At 38.6% G+C, this 26,905-nt stretch overlaps 5 protein-coding genes across 8 annotated transcripts; 2 read left to right on the forward strand and 3 right to left on the reverse strand.

The window, feature by feature from the left end:
* The first annotated feature begins 3,323 nt into the window (after positions 1 to 3,323).
* On the forward strand, positions 3,324 to 4,224 carry LOC143896159 (CDGSH iron-sulfur domain-containing protein 3, mitochondrial). 2 transcript variants are annotated; one of them, XM_077403758.1, is made up of 2 exons: positions 3,324 to 3,537; positions 3,757 to 4,224. In XM_077403758.1, the coding sequence occupies exons 1-2, from the start codon at positions 3,478 to 3,480 to the stop codon at positions 4,108 to 4,110; spliced, it is 414 nt and encodes a 137-aa protein (XP_077259884.1). In that variant the 5' UTR covers positions 3,324 to 3,477; the 3' UTR covers positions 4,111 to 4,224. The 2 variants fall into 2 exon arrangements, with proteins under 2 accessions (XP_077259884.1, XP_077259886.1); XM_077403760.1 differs by having other exon boundaries at positions 3,491 to 3,629.
* A 126-nt stretch (positions 4,225 to 4,350) lies between these two features.
* LOC143896158 (C-type lectin mannose-binding isoform) lies at positions 4,351 to 6,316 on the forward strand. 2 transcript variants are annotated; one of them, XM_077403756.1, is made up of 4 exons: positions 4,351 to 4,915; positions 5,141 to 5,257; positions 5,432 to 5,659; positions 5,768 to 6,316. In XM_077403756.1, the coding sequence occupies exons 1-4, from the start codon at positions 4,669 to 4,671 to the stop codon at positions 5,992 to 5,994; spliced, it is 819 nt and encodes a 272-aa protein (XP_077259882.1). In that variant the 5' UTR covers positions 4,351 to 4,668; the 3' UTR covers positions 5,995 to 6,316. The 2 variants fall into 2 exon arrangements, with proteins under 2 accessions (XP_077259882.1, XP_077259883.1); XM_077403757.1 differs by lacking the exon at positions 5,141 to 5,257.
* A 140-nt stretch (positions 6,317 to 6,456) lies between these two features.
* On the reverse strand, positions 6,457 to 13,238 carry LOC143896156 (uncharacterized). 2 transcript variants are annotated; one of them, XM_077403755.1, is made up of 9 exons: positions 12,956 to 13,238; positions 12,566 to 12,764; positions 12,068 to 12,481; positions 11,742 to 11,970; positions 11,282 to 11,643; positions 11,091 to 11,195; positions 10,900 to 10,997; positions 10,628 to 10,808; positions 6,457 to 10,530 (listed from the first exon to the last, which is right to left on the reverse strand). In XM_077403755.1, exons 2-9 carry the CDS (start codon positions 12,722 to 12,724, stop codon positions 10,423 to 10,425), a joined length of 1,656 nt encoding a protein of 551 aa, XP_077259881.1. In that variant the 5' UTR covers positions 12,725 to 12,764; positions 12,956 to 13,238; the 3' UTR covers positions 6,457 to 10,422. The 2 variants fall into 2 exon arrangements, with proteins under 2 accessions (XP_077259881.1, XP_077259880.1); XM_077403754.1 differs by having other exon boundaries at positions 11,282 to 11,661; positions 12,956 to 13,236.
* A 4,718-nt stretch (positions 13,239 to 17,956) lies between these two features.
* LOC143896384 (ras-related protein Rab-8A-like) lies at positions 17,957 to 22,808 on the reverse strand. The gene is made up of 5 exons (XM_077404237.1): positions 22,444 to 22,808; positions 21,307 to 21,367; positions 20,919 to 21,057; positions 20,329 to 20,532; positions 17,957 to 20,067 (listed from the first exon to the last, which is right to left on the reverse strand). The coding sequence occupies exons 1-5, from the start codon at positions 22,565 to 22,567 to the stop codon at positions 19,969 to 19,971; spliced, it is 627 nt and encodes a 208-aa protein (XP_077260363.1). The 5' UTR covers positions 22,568 to 22,808; the 3' UTR covers positions 17,957 to 19,968.
* A 318-nt stretch (positions 22,809 to 23,126) lies between these two features.
* Positions 23,127 to 26,822, reverse strand: LOC143896383 (uncharacterized). Its single transcript, XM_077404236.1, has 3 exons — positions 25,364 to 26,822; positions 24,826 to 25,271; positions 23,127 to 24,761 (listed from the first exon to the last, which is right to left on the reverse strand). Exons 1-3 carry the CDS (start codon positions 25,653 to 25,655, stop codon positions 24,597 to 24,599), a joined length of 903 nt encoding a protein of 300 aa, XP_077260362.1. The 5' UTR covers positions 25,656 to 26,822; the 3' UTR covers positions 23,127 to 24,596.
* Positions 26,823 to 26,905: the final 83 nt, after the last annotated feature.

Raw genomic sequence — 26,905 nt, forward strand, 5'->3', positions numbered from 1 at the left:
TTTAGATATCACTCTCTATAACGATTATTACCCCGCGCGGAAAGAGAAATTTAGATCTTTCAGAGTTGCATGTTTGTAATATGTAATAATTAAGTAAACAAGCTGGAATATCAAAACGTTTATCTTTTATTTTTAAACTTGTCTAAAAGCAATTATAGTATTTTTTTAAGTAAAATGCCTGATGTACTTAGAAATGTTTTAGGTATATATTATTTTGTAATTGGAATTATATCGGATCGCATGCAATCCACAACTCCTAAAAGATCGATGCACAAATTGTTAGCTGTTTCAGACGCGTGCAAATTTGTGAATTAATATATAGGGAAATATTAATATAAAGAAAAGAAAAAAAAAGGAAAAACAGGATCATGTATTATTGTGCAACGTTAAAGGAAGCCCAAGATACCATCAGGATGTAATTAGGCGACGGTGCGACATTGCACATCAGTCTTTTGCGCATACATGACATGCCCAGGCAACTATTGTGACGTGAATAGATAAACATCGATGGAATGTAATGGCTAACGCACGTCAGTAATATTAACCGGAGGAACATTGCGAAAATGATGCGTGCAGGCTAAAAGAATGACGTCGTAAGTACAACACACGTCATTACACTGATGTATTGGCGAGCATTGAGTAACGAGTTTATCTAATAAGCAATCATTTCCGCAGAGAGAAAAAAAGATAGACGACGAATGCGGTTGTATCCTCTGTCGAAATCGAGGATGTATATTTGACGAACTTATGATGCGATAAGCGATAAGCTCGTTAGCAACTTTGTTGCGCGTCATTATAGAATAGAATCTATGTTGCGGACGATAAGCGCGTATATCTTTAAAACCGGATATAAATGGTGACCAACCACTCACGATCGCATGATATCAAAAATATAAAAAAATTCTTATTAAAAAAAAAAATCAATTTATCATACTCATACATTTTAAATCCATTATTTATCGCTTATTATGAAGAGCAATAACATAACATAATTTTGTTAATGACTAAGAATTAATAAAGATCAGAGTATGAAAAGTTAAAAAGCGTAACATTACTTTATATTCGAGATACATTAGGTAAGTTTAATTCTAGGAATCAAGCTTATGAAAAGAAAATCTTCTTTATCTCAAAAATCGTAAAACAATCGTCTTAAGTGGCTACTACTGTATGCGCAACACATAAGAGTGACGTTAATTAGAGCGATTTAAAAGGAATCTGCATGTAATCTTCCTCGTAAAAGGAAAATGTGTTATTATGAGTAGACTCCTCCCTCGTATTTGCTCCAATAATTTGCAAGGCTTATTGCTTCATAAATGATGTATTAACTCTGTTAGAAACTCCGTAAAATATTGTGCATCGTGCGTTAAATGTAATATTGAACACGTACGGGTGATCTCTTAAATAAAGTACTAAAGCGAATTGCTCTTAATATGATATCAAACGGTTAACTAATCTCTCTCTCAGATCTGCTTTATTTCCATCTTAGTTTTTGTTTTACTACATTGATTTCTCCTCTTGTATATCATAATAAATTAGAATTTAATTTAAAGTAATTTTGTAGAATGTAAATAATCTTTTAATGAGACGAGGGAGTCAAGATGAAACTCCAATCCTCTAATGCATCGCTAGTCACACTAACTTCCTTTCGCGACCCATATAGATCGGCTTGGCGAGTACAATATGTACGGCGAATGTACACAGCCGCGTATATCGACGCAAGTGTATACGCAAGTGTACATCTCTATGCGCGAAAGGGACTTTACTTTCTCAAGCACGCGACCGGCGTCACTCCATCGGCAGCTCCTCTTACTTTCTCTCCCGCACGTTTTAAAAGTAGGTCCCAAATAGGATTAAGCGATCTTTGAAGAGTCTTATACCACTCGATCCGCTACTTGTGTTGCACGGCGCTTTGCCTGCGGTGTGCCGCTAATTATATAAACAAATTGATAAAAATTGATATAAAAGTTACGACTGATGTGAAAGCGCGATGTGCAATCTGTGGTTACTTAACCGCAGTGTTATCTCTGTGACTGATAATTCTTTCGCACTTGTTAATAAATTTAATTTAAAACCCATCTTTTTTCTCAGGAAAAACTTAATTAAAAAAATCAACACATTAACATTTTCCATATTGAGTATTCTACGTATTTTTGGTTGTGTTGATTAATTTCTACTCGAACGCGGTCTCTTTCCGATACTCATCGCTCGTTACCACGCATTTATCGTCGGCTTTCTAATCGATAGACGCGTGAATCTCGGAGGGATAACTATGGTGTTCGCTCCACTTACGTCTTCACGGCGTCGTGAATGGTCAATTACCCTCGCAAATGCATCTCGCGGCGGTGCATTCATAAAATGCAAACTACTTCTCTTATCTTCGTTCTACTACATAAAGGCAGGCCGTTTCTGTGTCTTCGCGCACATCTTTTTAGCATGTTACTCGTTTATTTTGTTATGTTACATTCGCCTTTTTCGCGAGCACGAGAATGTCGGATTGGCTCATTCGATATATGCCGCTTAATTAAGATAATAACAAGTTGAGATCTACATCGTAATCCAGTTTTATTGGCCGTTTGACTTGGATTAAATATTTGCCTCTAATTGCATTTACGTGCGCCACGCGATCGCCGTGCGATGTAAAATTTTATATAATGCGGTCTCAGAAGTATAAGTCTCTTTTTTTTCTTTTATACTTGTCGCTTCTCATACATGTATGTACTTGTCCTCCTCACTTTCAACGAAAGTGAATGGGACGCGACGACGTTTCTAATCGGCCAATTTGCATCAAAAGCTACTTGCGCGTAATCGAATGTTATAGCTCCAGTATCAGTATAACGATCGTAAATGTCACGAGATGAGTTAGAGATTGATATGTAGATCAGTATATGTAAATTCATAATTTCACTCATGTGTATATATATGCGTGCAATAAGATAAAATTCACTAAATTAATCCGCTTGATCACATTATTGCATGATTTTCTCACTTTCTTATAAGATTTATTTAGCTTTTATTTGCAATAGTGAATTGTTAAGAAATTCAAAAATTTCACAATAAAAAAATTATCGCGAATTTTTATTACTTCTATTCTAAATCAACAATTAAATATTGGGTTCTTGCTCTCGAAATTTAACATTATTTAAATATTTAAAAATACTGACATTTGCAATCTTAGGATTCTCTCTAGTGGTAAACTTCATCATGGTCGATAATGTTGATATTCTTCTTTACTTGCTGAATAACTTGTGGGCTACGCAGTATAGTAGTATGCTCATTGATGCTGGATGGAGAGGGCACAACCAGACAAAAAAAAAAAAAAAAAAAAAAAGAAAACACGTTGCTGCAGCTGATAGTGCTCCGCTCGGCAACGTGGTCGGCGTTCGGGCGTTGTTGATTTGATACTCTCTTGAGTGCGATTGTTGCTCTCAGTTTAGTGCGTGTTGCTACGCTCAAAAGTGACTAACGTAATTCAACGAAATGAGCGTACTAAATCGATTTTCGCGACTCCCACGTCCGAGCGGTTTCTATCACAAAAATGTACGTCGTCGATATGACAAACAAACTTCTGCTTTATTGTTCGCCTTTAACCTTCTCCCTAACCTGAACTAATGTTCGTAAACAATGATACGGTAAAATTATGATGACCTAGCTGTTGAAATCGACCTAACAATCTAGCTCGAAATTATAGGCCTCTTCTAGAGGAAGTAAAATAAAATTTGCTTCGCTCTTAGCTCGGCATTTTCTCAAATGTTCCAGGTCTCTCGCTTTTGCACAAAAACCGACGGTCCACCGATACCCACGAATGCCCTGAAGGATACGTACAGTGCCAATCAACAATCTGGAACCGGAGTGATATACGACAAAAAGCCATTTAGAATACACCTCCAAGCTGGCAAGAATTACACGTGGTGTCTCTGCGGACGAAGCAGAAACCAGCCGTTCTGCGACGGCACGCACAGAGACATTTTCCTCAAGATAAAGCTCAGACCTATACGTTTCACTGTTTCGGAGACTAAGGAATATTGGCTGTGCAACTGCAAGCAGACGTCGAACCGACCTTTCTGCGACGGCACGCACAAAAGGCAGGACATACAGGAGACGAGAACATAAAAGACGTGAAACTGTACTGTTGATATAGCATCATGAAAATTTCGAGATAAAGATTACTTTTATGATATGCCATGCCGTTTGTAGATATCTCGAGTCGTTTATATAATATACATACACATCTTTGTAATTATTATTGTTACAGGAATACGTTTCGTTATTAATAAAAATATCTTAGATATCACAAACAAAAATAATATTCTGTTTCTAAAAATAATCCTATTTCATTTCTTAGAAAATAATGCTTGACCAAACTGATGAAATAAAAAAATATATAGGACAAACGTATAAATTGAAGAAGTAAATTATTAGAAAATAGTAGACATCGAGGTTGAACCGCGATATCGCTTTTGTTTTATCTTTTACTATGCACGACTTCAATGCTTCCACAATTGCACAATTATCTTGTCCGATTGATGTGTACTTCCGAAGTCGGAAATACGTAACATTTGCATTTCCATCGTCAGAAAGAAAATGCAGAACGCGCGTTACATCAGTCGCAGTGCGTCCACGGTGCTCCCCGAAATAATTAATCGTATTCCCTTTTAAAATATTTACGAAATGCCAAGCGTTAACTTGATATTGTTTTTATTCGTTATATGTGCAGCGTATTCATTTATCTACTGCGATCACTGCTGCTTAATCAATCGCCACGAGTTACCGCAATACGATCTAATAATGAACAATTCGTGCTCGAGTCAACCGATCATATCGCGAAGGATAGTCTCCAACGTGAGCGACTGCGCAAAATTCGCCGCGTCGAAGAAAGCCCTCGCCTTCAATTTTATTTCCTCGAGAAACCGCACCGGTACGCGAATGGCAAACATTTAAACGTAATTGCGACGTGTAATTATGATCATTTCACGTGATAGGCCCTCATGATTATAGCGGAACGTATAATGCGAATTACAAGTGCAACTGTGCTGTAAAACGCGGTGTAATTAGTCGGTTCAATTAACGTGATTAATTCAACGTACGTTTCGTGTAATTTCCCTGGCGTATATTCTTATGACGTTTCTTTACTGACACGCAGGTGGGCGAGAAAACTCGTGTCAAGCTCTCCAATGTCCCGAAGATTACAATATGACCACCCTCGTGCCTACCCCAAATTGCAATTATTACAGCATGTACCACATTTTATCTCCGCCCGGTAAATGCAATTTTAATTATTCACATCAGAGCCCGCGTAAAGATCATGCCATGAAATTTGTCCATTAACACACACAAACCATATTAAATGTTATATATATACGCGCCCGCGAATTTATTTTTCGAACCGTAAGCTCTTTCGACGTGTTAGTAATTAAATATTATTTACTTTCAGTGAATGCCACGATGGAGTGTATTCCCAAAGCGGGAATGTTCATGCTCTCGTCCGAAAGTCTGAATTATACGGAGGCACGAAGTTTCTGCCAGACGCAAAACGCATCGCTCGCGCACATAATTAGCGAGGAGCGCACAGAAGGCCTCGGCAAATTCGTGTCACATAATCTTACCAGATTCGTGGGTCTGAGCAGCGAAAACAAGGAGAGAATTTGGAAGAACGAATTCGGTAATTCGTGACCACATATATGTCTTGCTTGCAGCGAGATAATCTTTCAAGCCGCATACCGAAAGATATCTCGACAGAAAACTCTGAAAAATATATGATTTTTAACAGGCGAGTCCTTGTCTTGCTTCGACTATCGAGCATGGGGCGAGGGGGAACCGTCGTATTCGAAGGGCTGTGTCGCTCTCACAAAGTCGCCTGCCAAAAACTCGCTGCCCTTCTGGAAAGTGATACCTTGTCGCGCATCGCTGCCTTTTATCTGCGAACTCTCGCCGTTGTCTCCGGAAGAATCGTCGAAGCAGCGTCGTAAAACTCATAAAAATCATCGTCGCACATAATACGATTGTATTAAATGCAATTATACATTAAGAAAAAATAACAATTGTACATTGACATAAAAATAAACTTACGCGAACGCAAATCATTAACTTTTATTAAAGAAACTCTTACCTCGATCTGAACGACTATTGAAGTAGAAACAAGAAGTATACTTGTTATCATATGTGGCGTAGCAGGCATTATGCCTAACTAATTAACAATTTTGTATCTGTGACGCTTGAAAAGGACCTAAACCCAAGGTCGAAACTTAGCGTTCTGTTAAATAAAGTTGGCCAGTTGGGTCGAATTAAGTATACCAAAGTTGAATTTTATCATATTATTATATGTATAGGATTAACTCAAATCAATTCTCACCGTCTTTAATTCCCACATACAATACGGACCATTCTTGTTCTGCTTTTGTATTGCGGAGATATCATTTAGCAGTGAGTGATAAGGTCGGAATGAAGGCAGACATTAAATATGTATAGAGATTTTAATGTAGGATTACAGGACTCCAGCATTGCGTATATAGAGAGTGACTTCACTCTCCGATGGCTTTATTTACAGGTACGATTGTTAATCCGAAGTATGCACGGTTGGACACGTTGACAAAGGAGGGGAAAATATATTTATATAACTCTCACTCGATCGCGCTGCGCTTACACATGTATATGTACATAATAGGCCTAACGTTAATAACATTAAAAATCGTTTCGCTCGGGTCGTTAACTCCAGTCTCCTTACGTTCTAGAGCATGCTTTCTACAGGGATATCACTTAGCAACTATGCAGCCAAGACAGCTGTACGCTGCCGCATGCGTCCGACGCTTTTCGACAGGACATTCATCGAGAACAAGCGTGATATAAAAGTGATCTCGATAAGATTCGATGTCGAACAACACGCAATCAGAAATAAGTCTGCCATTATATTAGTCTTAACAACCTCATTAGCGATATTTATTCGCCATAGCGCCGTACATAGTGATAGATCGAAAGAGAGAGAGAGAAAGAGAGAGAGAGAGAGAGAGAGAGAGAGAGAGAGAGAGAGAGAGAGAGAGAGAGAGAGAGAGAGAGAGAGAGAGAGAGAAAGCGTGTGAGGGATAGTTGCATCGTGATTAATACACGATCGATTACAATCTGTCGATTTTCACTGGCATTAGGTATAATATTTGGGACGCGATACTTTTAGAATAAAGATTTCGTTACGATCGTTTCTCGCATGTTCTCACTCGATGCGCAGAATTAATGCTCAACATTGTTATATTTACAGATTAACATTTTCTCAATGATTCTGGAAACACCCATTTGCATTTCAACGGTGACGAACGGAAAGGCGTTATAAATTCCTAAGTACACGTCTAATTTCTAATTAACGCATTTATATCGTTTTTTTCAAAATGGTCACATTAACATTAAAGTGGTGAATGATTGTGTTTATTTAACGATTGGATCGCAAGAGATTATTATGAGGGAAGACGATGTACCTGCAATAGTGCGAAACTATGACTAACTGATACTTGACAAACAACTGTTCGTTCTAAAAAATATCTCCAAAAGACATAAAATGCAATCAAATATTTTAATTCAGCTCCCACGGATCCTGATTATAAAATGACTACTCAAAACGTATAAATTATAGAGAAAAAAATCAGCAAAAGTTCTCCCGAACTCGCTTAAAACCTATTATTGTCACGCGTTACACTTGCAAGAAGGTGCATAATGGTGTCGCATTCGAAAACCGAAGCTTTGTATACCATGTGAGTGAACATATATTCACGTAAAAATTGTCCCGTTTAAACGACTTGATCTGCAGCGAAATATAAAAGTATAAAAAGAGGTGATTATACAACGACGTACAAATCTAAACGTGGTCTCGTTTATCTTGAACTTTCTTTTATAAGCATATATGGTCTCAGTATTAGATGCCGATTGAGAGAGTTGCCCTTGAGAGTTCTAGTTAAAATGAACGCGTTACATATATATTATGCAAATTAATACAATCTTGTACGGAGTTGCCATGCAAGGAGAAGCGCTTCAAAATTATCTACGATACTCTACAAATATAAAGAGGTACCTCCGTCGTTAAAAGCCATTGCGCTTCGTTAATTAGAGTTCGTTAATTAACTTCGAGCTATTCTTGCGATGCCTTGCGATTAAATTTTCGAAATAGCATATGTATGTCGATAAAAGCGTGCTTTAAATAATGAATGATTTAGATCAATATATCGAAATGATACCTTCTCTAAAAATAGAAGGAAAAAATCATGTGCAAACTATTCAATACATAAATTTAATTACTAAAAAAAATATATATATATATATATTCAAATATTATAGTCTTATGAGAGATAATTAAGCCAACTTATGAATTGCATATTGGTATCTTTCTAATGTTCTTTCTAATGGGGACGGATTACATGTAAAATAAAAACTTACGTTTGAAATAATAATTCTTTTTACTTCATCGTAACTTTTCCTCTCTAATTTTAGAAAATATTTCACTTAACGTATAATATAAATTTTTTTTCTTGCAAAATCTGTTGCAAAACTTATTATGGCTGTTAACGTACATTATGCAGTTAAAGTATATTTGCGAGACATTATTAAGTGATTGAGCCGCCCCAAAATATATTTCGTTTTGTACACGAACCTTAAACACTGTGCGGTACATTGATAAATTGTAATTCGACCAACATATACACATTCGATTATCAAGTAAATATGATAATTGTACTGCTTTTCAAACCTGCCAGGTTCCGCAGTATGGAACTATTGATTGCTAAAAATTAATGGAGACGAGAGAGAGAATAATATATATATATATATATATATATGTATATATATACATATTATTCAATGTATGCATATCTGCATAAAAATAAAGTCTCTTTTATATCAACCTGATTAGAGGAAATAGCTTTCAGTCCACTATTGTTAGTTAAAGTATTAAATATATTTTATGGAATATATATACTGATATAAAAAAGTAAATAGCGTCTCGTATTTCCTCTCATATATCTCTAATCTTTTCTCATTAGATTTTACACCATATTTACTTAAAATTCCATTTTCATAAAAAAAATAAAAACTTTTTTTCATATTCAACACGTTTCGCGATTGTATCGAACAAAGCTGCTAATCTGTCGTTCAAAGCGGCCTACAATGCATTCTTAGTTTTATCGTCCTGTCATGATACTTTCATGATATTTAGGACAGAACAGAAGTTTTTTCATTCATAAATGTTTCTCTCTCGCTGTGCCTCATTCCTATATGTATATTATAACCACGTGACGCTACGATATATCACATATCGTGCTATTAGCACCGTTTCAAAGACATTCCGCTCCGGAGCGGAACATGCTTCGATAAGCGGGTGAAAATAAATGGCTCGACGCGAACGCGTCGAATTAGACTTGTACGAGTCGCGTATTTCGGTCCGCAGTCCGGTGATATTTCTCGTGAAAAATCAACGAGAATCGCTTATCACTATCGTTGAATGAGGCATCTCGGAAATGCAATAAACAAAAAAAAATGCTTACATTGGCACTCAGATTATTAAAGAAACCTACAGCAAATCATCACACATTGCAGTTATCGCGAGGCAGCTGCGTTCGTTGAATAAAAAAAGAATCACATAATTCTTACGTCTATCGAACTACGAATTTAAGTACTTTTCTATCCTTTTCTCCAAGTAATCTTATCGTCTGTGATAATAAAATTAAGAGAGAGAGATAGTTAGCAATTTTTCGTAAATTCTATTAAAATATATACGTAAATAAGTAACATAAAACAATGAATAAAATGCAAATTGGTACAAGAAAAGCACAGGCACCCATCTGGAAGGACACTTGCGCTATTTTTTCCTTCTTTCTTTTCTCTTTTTGGAACTTTACGTCGCAAGATTTTTCGTGCTACTGATAACAGGGAAGTTTTGTCATAATAATCTAGAATATGTGCAAATGTACATTGAAGATTTGCGTCTCATAATTTGATATGTGTCGTGAGTTTGAAATGAAAATTGTGGAGCTTAAGCTGCGCGATTGCGAACGTCTAAGCATCCGTAAATGGGTTATGATTATCAAGAGAGTGATCAATTCCGGCAGTTACAATGAGATCTGTTAAATTATCGAAAATCAAATAAAAAAGAAATACTTTTACAGACGAAGAATGTCATATGGAATGTTCCGTTTTTAACCGGGTCACGCGAATACTGCATCGACGGAGCAAACAATAAACGTATACTACCAAATGAATAAATATATATACGTGTGTGTGTGTATATATATATATATATATATATATATATAACAACAGTAATAGCAATAAACGTTATTCTAGCAGTATTAGTTTCTTTCTCATTATGTGATTTAATGAGAAAACAACACAGTGGTAGTACGGGCAGATAAATATAATATTGATTTTCCTCTCTTAACACCGATACACGTATTATACTTTGCTGTTAACCGATGCGTTTGCGAGAAGAGGTACGAGCTGTTCGGAGAGCTGTCCTATTGTCGCCTGCAATACCGCTTGTTTCTCCTCTAACGCGGCGACCTTGTTGAAGCAATTTATATTAATATCGCGTGTCCTCGCGTGCATGCAACGTACTGAAATGAAAATTTAATAGCGTATGGATTATTTTAATATTTACCCTTTCCAATAATTTACTGTAGAGGGCATACGGCACGTAGGCAGGTTGACCAGATGAACTAGGACTTTGGTCGGCGTGGGGGCTTGTTTCGGCTCTCGGACTTTTATCTTTCGGTTTGCTATCGTCGTTATCGGTATCCTGTTTGTTAGTGGAATCCGCGGTATTTCCTTGTGTCATTAATCTAACGAGCGATAAGATAATGTACATTATATTCGCATATTCGCGACATAAGTAACGGATTTAATAAGTCGTCAAAAAAAGTCGAAACCTACCGCGAGAAATTTCGTTCCTTTTTAACTTCCACTTTATCGACTCGCTCTACCGTAGCGGTTTTTCTCCTTTCCATCTGATTCATCTTCAATTCTTCGACCTGCAGGGAATCGACGATGATATTAATATAACGATAAGATTAATGAACGCGATATATATTCTGTTTATTTTATCTCTAAGAGTGGCGCATTACCCATGGTGCTTTTCTTCTCGCTTTTGCCGCAAGCCCGTCCGTTTCTTCATCAGGTATTTGTTCCAACGTGGTTCCATCGGTGCGTCCATTAGACAGATTATCTTCCTACAAATTATAAAAGATATTAAAATCAATACTTTTTTATTCAGAATTTAATGCACGATGTTAATGCTTGTTTTAAGTCATAGTACCAAAAGAGCGTTGGCAACGGTTGGCAGCGTCGAGGACGCGCTTGCGTTGGATCTAGCAGCGTGGCGTAGATGCTGCGACGAAGGCGGACGTCGCCGAGGCGCTTTAGCGCGAGAAGCTGTCAAATGCGAAAGCGGAGTGCCCTCCCCTCGTTCTACGCCGTCCAACTCCTCGCGACACTCCGAAGCGATACTCGTCGTGTTGCTGATCCCGTTATTATTTCCTACGTCGCTTACGAAACGCTTTAGGCTCGATATAATCGAATGGCTACCGGCCGTTTTCTTATCGCCGTTTCCGCTTCCGCTAGATGTCAACGACGACGTTGAGGTGGACGACAATGTAGATAGGCCCTTTTTAGCAGCGTCTAGAGTAGGGAAGTGATCTAGTAAAATACAAAATTGCATATGTTATACCCACGCAAAATAAATAGTATCGTTCCGATACGAAATAATCATATCTTACCTGATATATTACTCGAATGTACATTCCTGGTATCCAGACTTTTTCTAACGTGCGCTTTCTCGACTTTCTTCACTTGATGGGAATGTCTAATGATCGACTTTGCACTTAGCGACGATGTTTCATGCCATTGGGAATCTTGTTCCTGGGATTCGTTTTTTATACCAATCACTTCGACAAAATTGTCAGGGAACAAACCAACTTGTCCCCTCAATTCTCCTTTCCACCAACCCTATATAAATTATTATACATGTTTAATATACTAATCATGTACTTACTGTTATTATACGTTAATTCGTTAATTAATACTAATCAGATGGATTATAAACCTTGTCCAGCGCATCCTTAGAGAAAAGGGTGATTATATCTCCTTCAACTAAAGTAAGCTCATCCTCATTAGCAGCCTCATAGGGAAAGAGTACTCTACATATTTCCTTCTTGTCTCTCTCCTTGTGCCTCTCTTGTTCTTCGGGAGCAGGTGCAGAAACAAAATTTGAAGGAAACACACCGACTCTACCTTTGAGGCGACCTCTCCACCATCCTTCCTCCACTTCTCCCAAAAATTCTATGGAGTCTTGCGGCACTAAAGTTAGCTCGTCCTCGTTACAAGGTTCGTAACTGAAGAGGACTTTGCAGAAACGTCTACCGGAGCCATTCCTTAAGGTGACATTCTCGTCAGATTTCGTGCTGCTTACGGTCTCGCTGCCGTTATTTCCGCTGGCGGTCGAGGATGAGTCCAATACCTGCACGCCAAATATTTCCGCGTGAGAATCTATGAGTGTACAGAGATGATAAATCAATAAAAGGGATGATTCGATGCGTAATACCTTAACAAAGTTATCGGGAAACATGCCACGCTTGTCCCTCAGGGTGCCCTCCCACCATCCTCCAAGCATCATCTTGATCCCAGTGATGATGTCACCTTTCCTTAGCGTCAACTCGTCATCCTCTTGCGCCACATAATTATACTCCACTATCGCTTCCATGATTGAGAGAACAGTCTCGACGAGACGGCGAAAATTATTCCTGCGGAAAAACAGCCTTACAATGCGACGAGGCGGCAGAGTTCGATCGGCTCGAACTGGTTTGATTATCGCGGCGCCGACACGCCTCGGTACGATCGACCGTCGCGCAGAACGTTGAGAGTTCGCGAGAGAGGAAAGAGAAACGAGTCGCGCGCGCGGAAGCAAACTTTATAAACGCGCGTATATACGTACGGGTTACGAGGTGACGTGCGTTCTCGGACTGCCTGGGTGCGTTTCTGTCTGACGGACGGTCCCGAGCGGACTCGCGTACTCGCGCATCGCAATGCGGTCCGATGCAACGCGACGCAACTCCGGAGATTAGCACGACGCGACGCGCGGCGCGGAAACGGCCCGCCGCGTGACACGGAATTTAGGCTTTAGGACCCAGGGCGGAGTTGACAGCTCCTCGTATCTGTCACCGCGGCCATCTTACGCTTCGGAGACCACGGCTCGGCAGCTCCGATCTCCGGGGCAAAGCGGTGCGCATGACACCTGCTCTAGAGGCCATCGACACGGAACATGTCGTCCACCGCCATGCTTAGTCGAACGGCGGGACAGGCGGCGCGCGTTGCGGAGCCTGACGTACGGCACACAATTTTTACGAGTTCGATGACATTTGCCTTTTAATCTTGGAATTCAGCAGTCCGCATCAAATCGAAGCTAGTTACAACGAGAAATTTAACGAAAAACGAGGCAAATATATTTTATCTTCGAACGTTCGCAACCACGACTTCGGCACGTTTAAACGAGAAGGAATATGGTGGAGTAGCCGGATTGTTCCGCTCGAGACTCTGATGGGCGCTCGAACGAGATGCGCCTCGCTCATCTGCCTGCGTGATTCATCTCTCGACGCGACGCGCTTGTTTGAATGGACGCGCGTTGCTTGCCGTAATGTGAGCCATGACGCGCACGTGCTTTAAGTTATATCGTGTGGCGTATGTAGTCTGCGCACGTGCTACTATTTCACATTGCTATTTCAGCCTAGTCAAAACAGATCCGCGAAAAGATATGCGTTTTCCAGTAGATCAGCAGAATATCTTTTAAACATCTATTGAGGGACAATATTGAGGATGTTGGCCGATGATAATATAATGTATTATCTGTAGCCTTGGAGAGATTATTTTTATTTCTTTGTTTCCAGAATCTACGGGATTTTTCGATATATCGGACATCTGACTTCTCCTTATCGATCGTTGATTCCGAGATTTCCGAGTCTCTCGTTTAATTTTTTCCACTGTCACGGCACAATCGCGATCTTGAACGTCGAATGACGTGACACGCGACTGCCGGCCTACGTCCCGCGTATCGTGCAATTTGCGGACGTGACAATCCGCTAAATCCCGCGTTGACGAGCGCGAGCTCGAGCTCGAGCGTGTTCTCCATTTCGAGGTAGAGAGAAGACGCGAGACGCAACGCAGCGCAATGTGCGCGCTGCGCGCGCGTATACCTACCTGTCAACGGGGGAACCTCGCGCTTCTCCGTGGGCTTCCTGGTGCGTGCGATTCAGCGCGGGCGCTCAGCTGGAAAACGGTGCCGTGTCGTCCTCCATTTTCAATGCGCTGATTCACGCCGATAATCGTTCGCGTCTTATCGCTGAAGACTATCACGTATTGGCGATGCGCGGCGAATGCTAAAGATGTCCTCCGAACGTGTGCGTGAGTCGTACGGTTGAGCAATTCGTTTAACACACTTGGGTCACGCACTCGGTGAACCGTTGCGTTACAATCAAGCCTCACTTTCCTCCTTACTTTTGTCAAGTATGAGTACTTAACCCGGTTATTTCTTCTGTTCCGCTTGTGTCTTTCGTGTTCTTCGGCGATAAACACTGATTAAATTTTTCTCTCTTCCTTCTTTTAAATATCTCGGAATAGAGCTTGTGCTCCGATAAGAAGAAGGCGCGGTATGTTGTAGGTAAAAAGTGTGTATCTTTATTTATTATTGATTCAGACATCGAGTTGAACAAGTTGTTTCTCTATACAAACTTAAAAACTTCTCTTATACACTTATACATTTAGATAATCGATCGCGAAGTTTGAATTAAATTATGTAATAACATGATCATTCTTTTGAGGGTGAGGTGATAAAATGACAAATGAAACATTGTAAAAGCTATCGTTATATCGCACGTTTAACATCCCCACATTTATCTCCTCGGTAATCGGACAAAGTCTTCTTGCTTTGCAACTTTGAGCATCGATACGAGAAATTTTTAACAATTTTTTTTACGAAGAACGTCGGCTTGATTTGATACCAAATTTAAAAAAATTGCCAGCCGAAACTATTCGTCCGCGATCAGCCACTCTATTTCATCTCTATATATCTTAACAAGATTCGTAACCAAAACACAGCTGATTCCTATCGAAAAACTTTCATCATATCGTTGAAAAATCGCAAAAGTCGTTGAAAATCGAGAGTTGTAAATTCGCAGAGCCGTAACTAGAATGCAAAATGGAACTAAAGATATTTTTGATTTTGCATAATTTATCCTAGAATCCAGACAAAACTGTAGAACCGAATTCTATAAGAAATTTTGCGAAATCAGAAATCTCTACAGACTAAGAATGCCACAGAGATCTGTGCGAATACAAGGTAGGTGAAAGGGTTTCAGCGCGAACGCGTGATCCCGATATTTCGTCACGCATATTTTTCGTGGAATCTCAAGGACAGGGTTACGGAATGATTGATTTGATAAAACACCGTTGGACTCACGATACGTGAAAAAAAAACGCTAGTTACGACGCTGCACGCGCGCGCACATACGTGGCAGTTTAAACTAAGTCATATAAAAAGATTCTCTTTCAAGAGATTCTTCAGCCGAAGACCAGCTTCGGACGAGAAATCAAGCACTTCGATGAAGCAAACGATCCAGCGTTCCTAATTAAAAAAAAAATTTGTACAAGCGACTCTACCATTCACGTGGGCGACGCCGTTCTTACAAATTGGCTCCTGTTTTTTACTACTTTCTCCACATTTTTTGCGAGAAACAAGCACCTGCATTTTTAATGAAAATTCTACATTTGAATGCCAATTCTACGTCGCCGTATTTATAACAAATTTACGCAAAAAATTTCTACGTCTCTTGCCTCTTCGCGCCGTTTTATCTCGACTAGAAACATTTATTTTAAAAAAAGATAATGTCATCGTCCACAGGTGCTTTTCCTCTCGTTACAAATACTCCGCGGAACGAAAATTAATGATAGTCTTGACAAATCATGCGCGCACCTAAAGAAGAGTTGACGAGAATGGAGCACATTCGACAACCAAATTTCTCTAACCGCATCTAATCTCCGATAATCCAAGGTTTCCCAAACTTTTGAGATATATACACTGGTCCTTTGACAACGATACAGACATTTGCTTATTTCATCCAAATTTTCATGATCGAATTAAAAAAAAAAATTGCTAAATATTTTTGCGACATTAATTTTTTGACACAACTGCGACTTCAGATTCATTTAAAAGCGATTTACGCGAAATCTCGTTTAAACTCGCGGAAATACATTAGTTTCGTTGTTTTGGTACGCCACATTAGATTTTGAGAAAATATGCATCGAAAGAGTTCAGTCCACGTCCGCATTTTAAGTTTGGGAAATCCTGATTGCTAATTAAAGGGCACATGTAGGTTGCTTAGCGAGCGAAACAATCGAATTCCATAGTATTTTTATACAAATACGCCGCGATTTATAAATATATAAAAGCAACAAATATACATATATACCGTCGTTATCGTGTGTGTATATATAATACATATATGTATATTTATATTTATATAATATCGTCTTGCACAAAAATGTGGTACAAAGCCTATACCGTAAAAGCATTACGTTTAGGATTGCGGCTGAAAAAACAAACGGTGCGGTGCCGTGGCGATCACTATAGGTATTCCGTTAACGTGCGCGATTCGCGAAGTGATCTCATTTCGTCGGCATCATCGTTACAACGTCGATCGATCGCGACGGATATAGTGCGCTTCTCGTCTGAAGAGTGCACGCGCTCTTTGGACTCTCGGCTGTGTCGCGATGCAACTTGCAATCACGGATGCAAGCGTGCGAAAAAGCGCGAATTGAGTTTTCGCAAAATTTCGCGGGCGCCCTCATTATCGGACCACCGGGAGATGTTTAGAGTTACAAGATTGCCATTCGCAAAGCAGTTCGAATTGCACGTGAATGGAGCCTGAAGCGGAATTGTGATTGGGTTGTGTATATAAATCAGAAATCGTAGCAGTGGAAATTGTTCGCGATTCTCCAGAAGATGAGAGATTCGATTTTTAAGATATATGTACTTACGAATGAGAAAACAATAATATATCGCAAGTATCTGTCGATTCTCTCTCGCATAATCCCGAAGATACAATGTTCTCGGAGATAATAATGAACGAGATTTTAATTGTAGCTTCAATCGGGCTTCGACCATCACACACATCGCGTTACCTTTCCATAGTTTTCCTCTCGATCATAAAACGATCTGTTACGATATCTCGTACAACGTATCTATCTCCTATCTATATCTTTTCCTTTCGTTTTTATTTTCTTTCTTATAATCATTGATAGGCACAATAAAGGCTTTTATGTTTCTGCCAGCGTAAACGAGAAATATGAACGGTGAAAGTGATTTTATCGAAAGGCCGACAACCATCAATGTTTTGTTAATTATAATGTGATTCTCGATACAATAAATACGAATAATTCTCTAAACAATAGGGAAAATATTTCTTGTAATGTGAAAACGACTCGCGAATAGGATTGAAGGTTCAATCAAATCTTGAAGAACGAATTTTTATAATGAACCTTCTTGTTGTCGTTGAAATAGTTATACATTTTATTATATGCCTTATATATATATATTTCTTTTTCAATAATTATATTTTATGTAAATTCTTATCCAATTTATTTTCCAATCCCATTTACTATGACGCAATCAGTAAATCTGCCTTGCAAGTAAACGCATCGACTAAAAAGTAAATAAAAATCGAAATAACTTAATTTTATTATATAAGTTTATTTAAGAAAACTCTCTCAACATTTAAAAGTTAGAAATCGAACGATTTACGCTACGTATTAAAAACATGTACGTATTGCAGTGTGCTACATGCCAGCTAACATAATCTCTCGAACCTTAACGGACCTTAAACCCTGCGGCCGCAAATATGGCTCGTGAAAAATGCAAGGATGCTATTATCATTTTTTCTTCCCCCATACGACTATTACGTAAGTGCTCTATTTTTTTATGCGAAACAAGATTGGTGCTGTGACATTCTGTAGTAGAATGTATTGCATTATCGCGAAACGTCGAATATAATACGGATCACGGAAAATGTTCCATCACGATTATCAAAGCGCATTAATTAAGCGTGGATTATCACGTGTGTGCACCGATATGAAAGGTTTGATATACAGATGTCAAGTGCTCGTCTCGATTCGGCCTTGTTTCGAAACTTCACTTCAGGCTCTGAGAACAGGCTTATTTTTTTATGAACACATGAATTAACGATTCTTCTTTTGGGTACAAATAGCATTTGCTATTAGTCTTACGCTACACCATTTTCTCAAGGCAGAAGGAAAGTTTTATTCGACATCAATGTGTAGAAACAGTCAATGTTATCTCTTTTAAAGAAAGCTTCGCGTGCGATAGTGCAAAAATCGCGGTCTCTTTGATATATTTAGTTAAACGAAACATTTTAGAATACTCCAGAATACTTCCTTGAATATTTCTTTAACACTCATCTCTTTCACTTAAATTTGTCATTTCCAGCAAATATTTTTATAACTTTAAAAGATTAAGATTGAATTTTTGTTTAATTCGTTAAACACTTTCAACTTCGAAAACCACATGTTTATTAAAAAATTATTCACATCTCGATATTAAAATAAACATTATTCTTCATAGTTTGGTTGTTAGTGTTCGCTTCGAATACTCGACATAAAAAAAATTGCAATCATTTATGCAAACTTTGGCATCTGTGCATCAAATAATCCCGACGTAATCGCGCAAGTCCTTCCCTGAGGGAAGAACCCTGGTCCTCGTTGAGAGACATCGGTAGTAATCGCAAGTCTTATATAGTAATATCGTTTTTTTTTTTAGACGGTAATCACAATGCGCTTGACGATGTCTTTCTCGGGTAGACATACTAGAATAGTAATACGTCGATTACTGCAAAAGTGTGCCATGCCTTAATAGCGTCGAGAAGATGTTTTCTTTTAGTTAGGCCTTACCAAGCGAATCTAAGTGAACGTTCTTAAACTGCTTATGATTATACCCAATGAATGCGTCTGATCCGCGAAAGTCTAACATCGACGAGATTTTTCGAAAAATTGTTCGTAGACAAATACACATTTCGCGATCCTTTCGTCGAATTTCTGTCTCATAAATTTCTGTAGTCTTTTCTCTCCCAGCTGATCTGCTAAATATTTTTGAATTACGTCAAACTCGCGCGGAATAAAAATCATCAGTTTACTCGGAAGAGTCAACCGATATTCGTGGAACCGGCCTACAATTAATCAGATCAATTATATCGACGCGTCTGATCGATGATACGTTCAGGCATTCCGATTACCTCGTAGCAAAAGCTCTTCGTCGAATCTCTACATTCGTACGAACGTGACTCGCGTCAGTATAAATAGACATCTATGACGTAAAATCGCGTATCATAGATAGAACTTTGCGATAATCTCAAAACTCGTAACTCGGGCTTAACCGTAATGTGCGTGTACGTGATGTGTTTTCGTATTATCCAGAGCGAGAGTTTACCTCGCACGGGCGACAAATGTTTCCTAAATGGTGTTTATCATGACTGTGTGACGACGATCCAGGATCGCGGCAGTTCACATTTGTTTCGTGCTACCGCCGCTGCATTACGCTACGACGCGCGACATCGTCATTCGGACTTTCGCGCGTAATAGGGTGCAGGGTTCTTGAGATAATACCTATAATATCCATTGCGATTATTGCAGATGGTGTGGTAGTAGCGTGAATAATTGCCACCCTCGCAGGGTATATATACGAACACCTTTCGCGTCGTCCAAGTCGATTTCCGTTCGACGATTCACGACCGATTCACGATCGCATATGTACAGGTATGGACATGAGCGATTCTCCCTCCCCTTGTGCACGATGAACAGACGAAATCCTTTGTCCCCGGATTTAATTCTTGGCTGCCGTCGAAACTTCCAACCGGCAAGATAAACCTCCGCTGATCGTCCATCGAACTAACAGCTGCATCTCCAGGCATCACCTTGTTGAGACGGTGACTGCGCCTTAATTATACTGTCCGCGCCTTCTCTCTCGGAAGCCTCGAACAGGCTAGCCTGCAACGCAGTTGTTCATTGCGCTAGTAGAAAGCTCGGTCCCGTTAAGCTTACAAAAGATAAGAGAGGAAAGAACCGTTTCATAGAAATCTCTTCTATTATATTCCCGAAGAAAAGTTTTCGCTTTAACTTACTTGATGCAGAATGTAACTTTAATAGTAATAATGTAAAAATTATAGCTTTTAAGTACACTTGAAAATATTTTTTTTAAAACTATGCAGGAATACAATGGAAATGATTCTTCGTAGCAATCAGTCTTACCCGGCGACCCCGTTGTTCCCGTATTCTTCTGGCTAGAGTGAGGAAAGCTTCCTCGATGTTGATGTTCTCCTTGCACGATACCTCGAAGAAAGGCATATCAAAGTTTTCAGCGATCTTTTGACCTCTCTCAGCTTCCACAGCGCGATTCGCGGTTGCGTCGCATTTATTGGCCGCCAAAACTTTTACTACGTCTGGTGACGCATTCTGTGATGCAAACGACGGAATTGCTTATGATTCATGCTCTCGTATGACAATTGCATTAGGATGACTTCGGATCAATTACGGAAACGTTCTTTTGTGTAAAATTAATTTTTTTAAAAGTCTAATTTATTAAACTCTGAATTTCACACGCTTAAGTGGTCGATGTAGGTACGTGCAACTTGTGATCTTCTAACATATTTTATCAACTTTCTTCAAACTTTTCCCACTTGACATTTTCGGATCGTAAATTTCAAGTAATCTTTTAGCACTTTAAATTCTTGTTCTGGAGCTTCTTAAGATCTTTATAAACGTGACCATTTAAAAAGTAATTAGCGCGAGTTTATTTCCGTTCGCGTAATGTTCTATGTTTAGAATCTTTTTAATCTTACTTCTTGGATATTTCGTAGCCAGTACGACAGATGGTTGAAACTCTCCAAACTAGTGACATCGTACATCAAAAGGATACCCATGGCACCGCGATAGTACGCTGTTGTTAAAGTTCGAAATCTTTCTTGGCCAGCGGTATCCCTTTAAAAAAAAAGATGTATTCACAGATATGCTTTCTGCTATTTCATTCTGTTTTTATATATACGACTTGTCATTTTACCGTTTTACACATGCAGATTCTATTTTGTAAAACTCAAGAGAATTAAAAATAAAAACTAAAATTCTAAATTTTTTTTAGAAAAGAACTTACTCTTTTATTTAATTTTAAAACGTTACTTGACGATTAACTATCTATTAAGAACTTACGAGAGAGGACTAATTAATACTTACCAGATTTGTAATTTAATCGGCGTTCCGTCCAAGTTAATGATCTTTTGTTTGAAGTCAATACCTGCAGATATATTCGCCATTTACATCTATTATGCGTAAATATTTTCGGGATATTTAAATACCGAGCAAATTCTAAAGTTCAAATAAAATCAAGGACTCGTGATACACTTTAATTATGTTTGTAGCACGGAACAATTAGATGCTATTATTAATTAGATGGCCATTGCAACAGTTTGTACACCAGACTTTCATATATTCCTCGCGTGCAAATAGGATGATTAAAACCTGATGTATGGAGCTGAATTACTCTTTATAACGGAGAACAATAAGCAATTAGTTAGCGAATAGCTAATTAAAATATTTTTACACAAGCAAGGATATATCTTTCGAACATTTTTGTAATTATGATAACTTGTATCGGGACAATTGCCAGAAATAGTTCGGCCTGACAGTAAATTTAAAATTAGACAGTTGCATCGCAACATCGAAGGCCGGATGTAACCGCATAATCAGCTGATCGATGCTAACTCAATATACATTTTACGGAATATATATACATTTAAGTATGCCACATTCGTCAATTTGCAAGTTCACCTAAATTTGGTAAATAGAGTAATTATTACTGTGTGTGTGTTTGTTTGTTCTTATTAAAAATATAAGTGATATTTGATTTAAGTTCATCATCAAAGAGGATCAAAAAGATAGTTGACTCTGTCTCTCATTGTTTCACAAATGGAAAAAATGAGGACAATGCATTAAACGCGTTAAATTAGAACGATGTCAGAAAAATAAATTGTGGTAGAACGTATTTTTTTTCCCGATAGTATGTAAAATCTACTTTACAGACAAAGACGTGACCTCATCGATAATAGCCGAGAGTTAATTAACGCCTACGTGTGTCAACGATGTATGGAACCCATACATTGGTTCTTAGTACCCGCGGAGCAAAATTAAAGCGCGTGACTTTATTGTACCAGAGAAGACGAGCTGTCGCAAACCAATCGCAACTGGCGCCAAGATACGTCACAACAAGTCGTTGAAACGACTCAACAAAGCGGTTTCAGAGGCGGTCGCCGCGGGTGAATGGAAAACCCGATGTATATTTTTACGGTCATACGCATACGCGTGTCTCCTCACCTATCGTCGAGATGTAAGTATCGTAGTACCGTTCGTCGCAATAGCGATGCACGATACAGGTCTTGCCGACGTTCGAGTCGCCCAGCACCAAAACCTTGTACGTCGCTGCGAAATCCAACGCCATGTTTGCCGTGGGTCTCGGGCGGTTTTGAACTGTTGTTGGGTCGACAACAGAGTCGTCGGCCGGGGTTGTTCTTAGCGAACGCCCGGAAAGATGGGGGTGGAAGATCGATTCGAGGCTTGCGCTTTAACCCCCCGTATACAGTAGGGGTTGAAGGTGTCCTCACAATCGTCTGTGACTTTTCGTCGCTCATGCGCGGCTTTTAGATATTGAAAGAGCGCATAGTGTGGAAGATAGCGCGGATGCGTGAGCATGTATGCGTGTCGAAGATGAAGCCGCGAAGATCGACGGAGCGACGACGGTGTCTATTGGGAGCAACATGCCACACCATAGACGTATATGTATAACACATGCAACATACAGGAGAACGCAAGAAGGCTGTCTCTTCTATTTTTACGTTTCTCTCTCCCTCGCGTCCGAGTCTCTTCCTCATGTATAATAAAATCTTGCGCGTCTTGCAGAACAATTCGATCCGGCGCGGCGACGCAAGAGTTCGACGATCTGCGTAAAGAATCTGCGTGTACGGGGATGTATAATAGGGATGTTGGAAATGATTAAGCAATTAATGGAAATTAGGCCGCTTTATTTTATTCGCGTTATTAATCGGACCGAGATATCTCTTCTGCAGACTAAAATCGTCAGACTAATTATAGTTATATCGACAATTGCATATGTATCCTTCGCTCCGTTCGATTCCTATATAATAAAATATTATGGGAAAATTCGAAAATTTATGAACATTCGATCGCTCAATACGATCAATTTACTCTATTATACGTATCGCAATACACTATTTTGTTCTTACGACAAAATTCCTATTTCCCTTTTTCTCAAATATATGCTACAATTATATCTACAATATATTACTATAAGAATTAGATAAAATGACGCTTGTAACGCTTGTAACGCTCGAATACTTTTCGGGAATGGCTTTGTCGCAAAGTATGTATCCTACAATAAATATATATATGTATATATATGTATAACAATAATAAAATTAGTTTTGATACTTTGGTGATGTAAGTTGCACTCGTTAATCAGGCCACATTATCTACCAGGATATGTGTCTCTGCTGCACAGGTAATATTGAACGTTAATCGTCAAAGGCTTCATTAATCAAAGTAAACGAGCTTCTAATTACCAGATTAGAAGTAAGATGTCAACGCGTTAACATTGTAGATATACGACGTTAAAAAACTAGAATTCGCAAATCAATATTATTATTACAGCGTGTGTGAATTCTTTTTCTTTGTATTTTAAATAAGTATTATGAAATAACCATCTGTGTTTGCCGTTAAAATACGCGAGAATTGCTTATCGCCTTAGTTAACAATAATCCGGTAAATAACGTATTATGTGTAGGCACTTTAAGCATTATAACTTGTATAAGAAGTTAGGACACTATTTTTGGTTAGCATTGCCTGTAAGTTGTACAATCCTGCTTACGATAACGTCTTGCTTACGTAGGCTATCTACATGATATGTTCTTAATTAATATAATACTTAAATTTACTTCGAGTAATACTTCAGACGCTACCGTTCGCAGTTTTAATATTAACAAAGTCTTCAGCTAATGCAACTTTTTCTGTTGATAAATCTCATATAAGGACTTGTTCGAAGTTGAAATCTCATCATTACATAAATACTAATCTTTCATAAATAATAAAATAGAGTTTAGTTTTACGTGAACAATAAAATACGTACAATAAATGTCATGGCAACTTGACACGCAAGAAGAGGCACGTAACTCAAGTTTAGTCGAATTATTTTCAGAATACATTCTTTAATGATAATACTATCACAAAATATGTCTCCAGGACATCTTTAACATAAAACCTCATCTCGTATTCCCGCAATTGATCTGTCACAGTGTCTAAGAGACGTTTGGCGTTCATGTTAGACCGAGTTTTTCGCATCACGGGAATTTCCGCTTTCAGAAAAAACATTAACTTAACGAAGGCCATTCTCGTAGGAAGAATGGGATCGAATCGCCGCCCATCCCGCACAATATGCTGTCCTCGACAATGTCGTATTACAATAGAAACGACCAAATGCATAATCCGCACATCACGATGCTTAACATGTACGCTAACGAGTTAGGAAGATGGATATTGTAAATACTTTCCCGTTTAATCAGCCATAACGGAACGACGACGTGAAGAATATCCGGTATCATGAAGCCCAGATCGCGTATGACCTTTATACAAGTTAAAGATAAGTTACGAAATGTTTCCTTTTCATTATTATTCGTGGATTCTTACCTGGTGCGCGTGGCCCTCTCCTCTAACGACATTCTCGAAAAATTGATCCCACCCGCCAGCTACGATATGCAGAAGGGCTATCGCGGCAATGCCGAACGCCTTTCTGTGAGTTATGGGATTCTTCTTATCCGCAAGATAAACGACCCAACAGCTGGATATCAACTCGGTGATGGTAAAGAACAGCTGATGATACCACTGGGAATAGAAGTCGTCGTTCCAGTAATTAATATAAATCCACCACGAGTAATAATTTGAGAACAGAGCGGACGAGAAGAGGAGCATCATGGACTGTCTAAGTCTCTGTTTGATCGCCAGTCTCGCCAAGTGCTTCATCGTCTCATAAAACACGATCACTCCGATGACGATGAGCATCCATATTTTCAACATGTTCGAAGTGGCATTGAAGTACATGTGTTTGTATGTAGCGATACCGGATTCGTATGAGCCTGAAAAAAAAATTCAGTTTATAGGGTTAGGTCTACGATCGTCGATTAGCAGCAATTAAAGATATTTGTAGAATTGTCGCAAATTTCGTTACCTTTAAAGACAGTGTCCCAGCACGAGCAGGAGCAGTATCGTTTATCTACGACCCTTGAATAATCCTGCCAGAAATAATACAACGTTGCAATTTGCAATGGTGGAATTGTTAAGGGTCCTACGATGCCCACGAATCTCGATCCGCTTGTTACAATGTTTTTACACAGAGCACGTTTCAACATCTTTAATGGAGCCATTTGTCTTAATTGACGTATTACGAATGAACGGATCAGAATTTTGCTTTTTATTTCACGAGTTAAAATTCTCTCCCTTATCACATATACTGCTATCATCTTATCTTATCATATACTTTTATCATATTATTGATAAAAGTGATACCTAGCTTTGTGCATTGGCACTTGTGGTCGTTAAGTACTCAAAAATAACACAAAAACACTTTAACTGAAATGTTTAACTATTATATGTTTTACAATTTTATAAATAAATCTGACTTTTACTTTGAAAATGCTATTATATTATCTTCACTTTGTATAAACGACAATGCTCTTTGCATTGTCTGTGCATCTCTTATATAAAATCATATAATCCTCTGTATTAATATCTCTAGACATTTTTCTAAATTAATATACAGTGAAACATGTGAATGAACTCTACAACATAGGATATATCTCTACATATAACGAGTCCTTAAAAATGAAACGGCAGGTAATAAAACAAAAACTCAAACAAAAAACTGTTCAACACATGTTTATTGCAACAACACGTGTTTATTTCACACAATGCGCATTGTTGTTCGTATACGCCACACGGTGCAATCTGGTGTGGAGATTCCTCGGTTCGTCAAGATTTTTCAGCTGTTACGTCATGGCGATTAAAGCGTTCATTTGGGCTACAAGCTGCACACGAGCAACCATCGTCGGTGCTCTCCGCGCGGGGGTACCTTCGACTTCACATGTCAACGAAGTCGACAATTTCACGTGTAGGGCCGTTTAAGGAATGAACGGCCAGAAACGGAGCAAACAGCACCCTGTTTATGTCCGTTAGGAAACGCCATCTTGCTCCAAGTTGCTCGGCAGAAACTTTTACTTCGGATGACAGGAAGTAGTCCGACTGCAGATACGAATTAATTCTAATCGTTAGAGCGTGGATAAAAAATATTAAAATTGCATGAGATCTTCTTTTCTGATTAAATTAATCTATTTATAATTGCAAATATTATTGTTAAATAAAAGCAAGACTTTGTTGATCTGAAGTATCGACGACCATTAATTCAGTGTACTGCATCGCTAGGATACGACGATTTCTGTTAAGCCATTTTGATAAACATTCTGATTTTAACGTTTTCAATTCGAGGCGATTATTTTGTCTATACCAAATACGAATTATCCACAACTTATAAAAAATTATAAAATAAAAAATGCTGATGTTATCTGAACATTGTTACAGTTTATTATACCTCGCATCTCGCATATTTCTCTTCCATTATTTTTAACCTATAAACCAATAAGGAAATCTTTTCTTCGCCAGTGAATAAAATAAAAGGAGTAGTAATAATTGACACTGACCGGCAAAGTAGGAGTAT

The sequence above is a fragment of the Temnothorax americanus genome, unplaced genomic scaffold, assembly GCF_048541705.1.
Source record: "Temnothorax americanus isolate GAGA-0224 unplaced genomic scaffold, ASM4854170v1 Scaffold18, whole genome shotgun sequence".
Taxonomy (NCBI): Eukaryota; Metazoa; Arthropoda; class Insecta; order Hymenoptera; family Formicidae; genus Temnothorax; species Temnothorax americanus.

Bases quoted from the DNA above. Each gene is read 5' to 3' on its own strand.
- LOC143896156 (XM_077403754.1), bottom strand. From the start codon at position 12,724: ATGGAAGCGATAGTGGAGTATAATTATGTGGCGCAAGAGGATGACGAG. The intron at 11,971-12,067 runs GTTTATAATCCA...TAATTTATATAG, and splicing joins CTAAGGATGCGCTGGACAAG to GGTTGGTGGAAAGGAGAATT. The intron at 11,196-11,281 runs GTACTATGACTT...TATAATTTGTAG, and splicing joins CCGTTGCCAACGCTCTTTTG to GAAGATAATCTGTCTAATGG.
- LOC143896159 (XM_077403758.1), top strand. From the start codon at position 3,478: ATGAGCGTACTAAATCGATTTTCGCGACTCCCACGTCCGAGCGGTTTC. The intron at 3,538-3,756 runs GTACGTCGTCGA...CAAATGTTCCAG, and splicing joins GCGGTTTCTATCACAAAAAT to GTCTCTCGCTTTTGCACAAA.
- LOC143896383 (XM_077404236.1), bottom strand. From the start codon at position 25,655: ATGATAGCAGTATATGTGATAAGGGAGAGAATTTTAACTCGTGAAATA. The intron at 25,272-25,363 runs GTAACGAAATTT...TTTTTTTTTCAG, and splicing joins CTGGGACACTGTCTTTAAAG to GCTCATACGAATCCGGTATC. The intron at 24,762-24,825 runs GTAAGAATCCAC...ACTTGTATAAAG, and splicing joins GAGAGGGCCACGCGCACCAG to GTCATACGCGATCTGGGCTT.
- LOC143896158 (XM_077403756.1), top strand. From the start codon at position 4,669: ATGCCAAGCGTTAACTTGATATTGTTTTTATTCGTTATATGTGCAGCG. The intron at 4,916-5,140 runs GTACGCGAATGG...ACTGACACGCAG, and splicing joins TTCCTCGAGAAACCGCACCG to GTGGGCGAGAAAACTCGTGT. The intron at 5,258-5,431 runs GTAAATGCAATT...ATTTACTTTCAG, and splicing joins CCACATTTTATCTCCGCCCG to TGAATGCCACGATGGAGTGT.
- LOC143896384 (XM_077404237.1), bottom strand. From the start codon at position 22,567: ATGGCGTTGGATTTCGCAGCGACGTACAAGGTTTTGGTGCTGGGCGAC. The intron at 21,368-22,443 runs GTGAGGAGACAC...ATATATCTGCAG, and splicing joins TACTTACATCTCGACGATAG to GTATTGACTTCAAACAAAAG. The intron at 21,058-21,306 runs GTAAGTATTAAT...TTTTTTTTAAAG, and splicing joins CCGATTAAATTACAAATCTG to GGATACCGCTGGCCAAGAAA.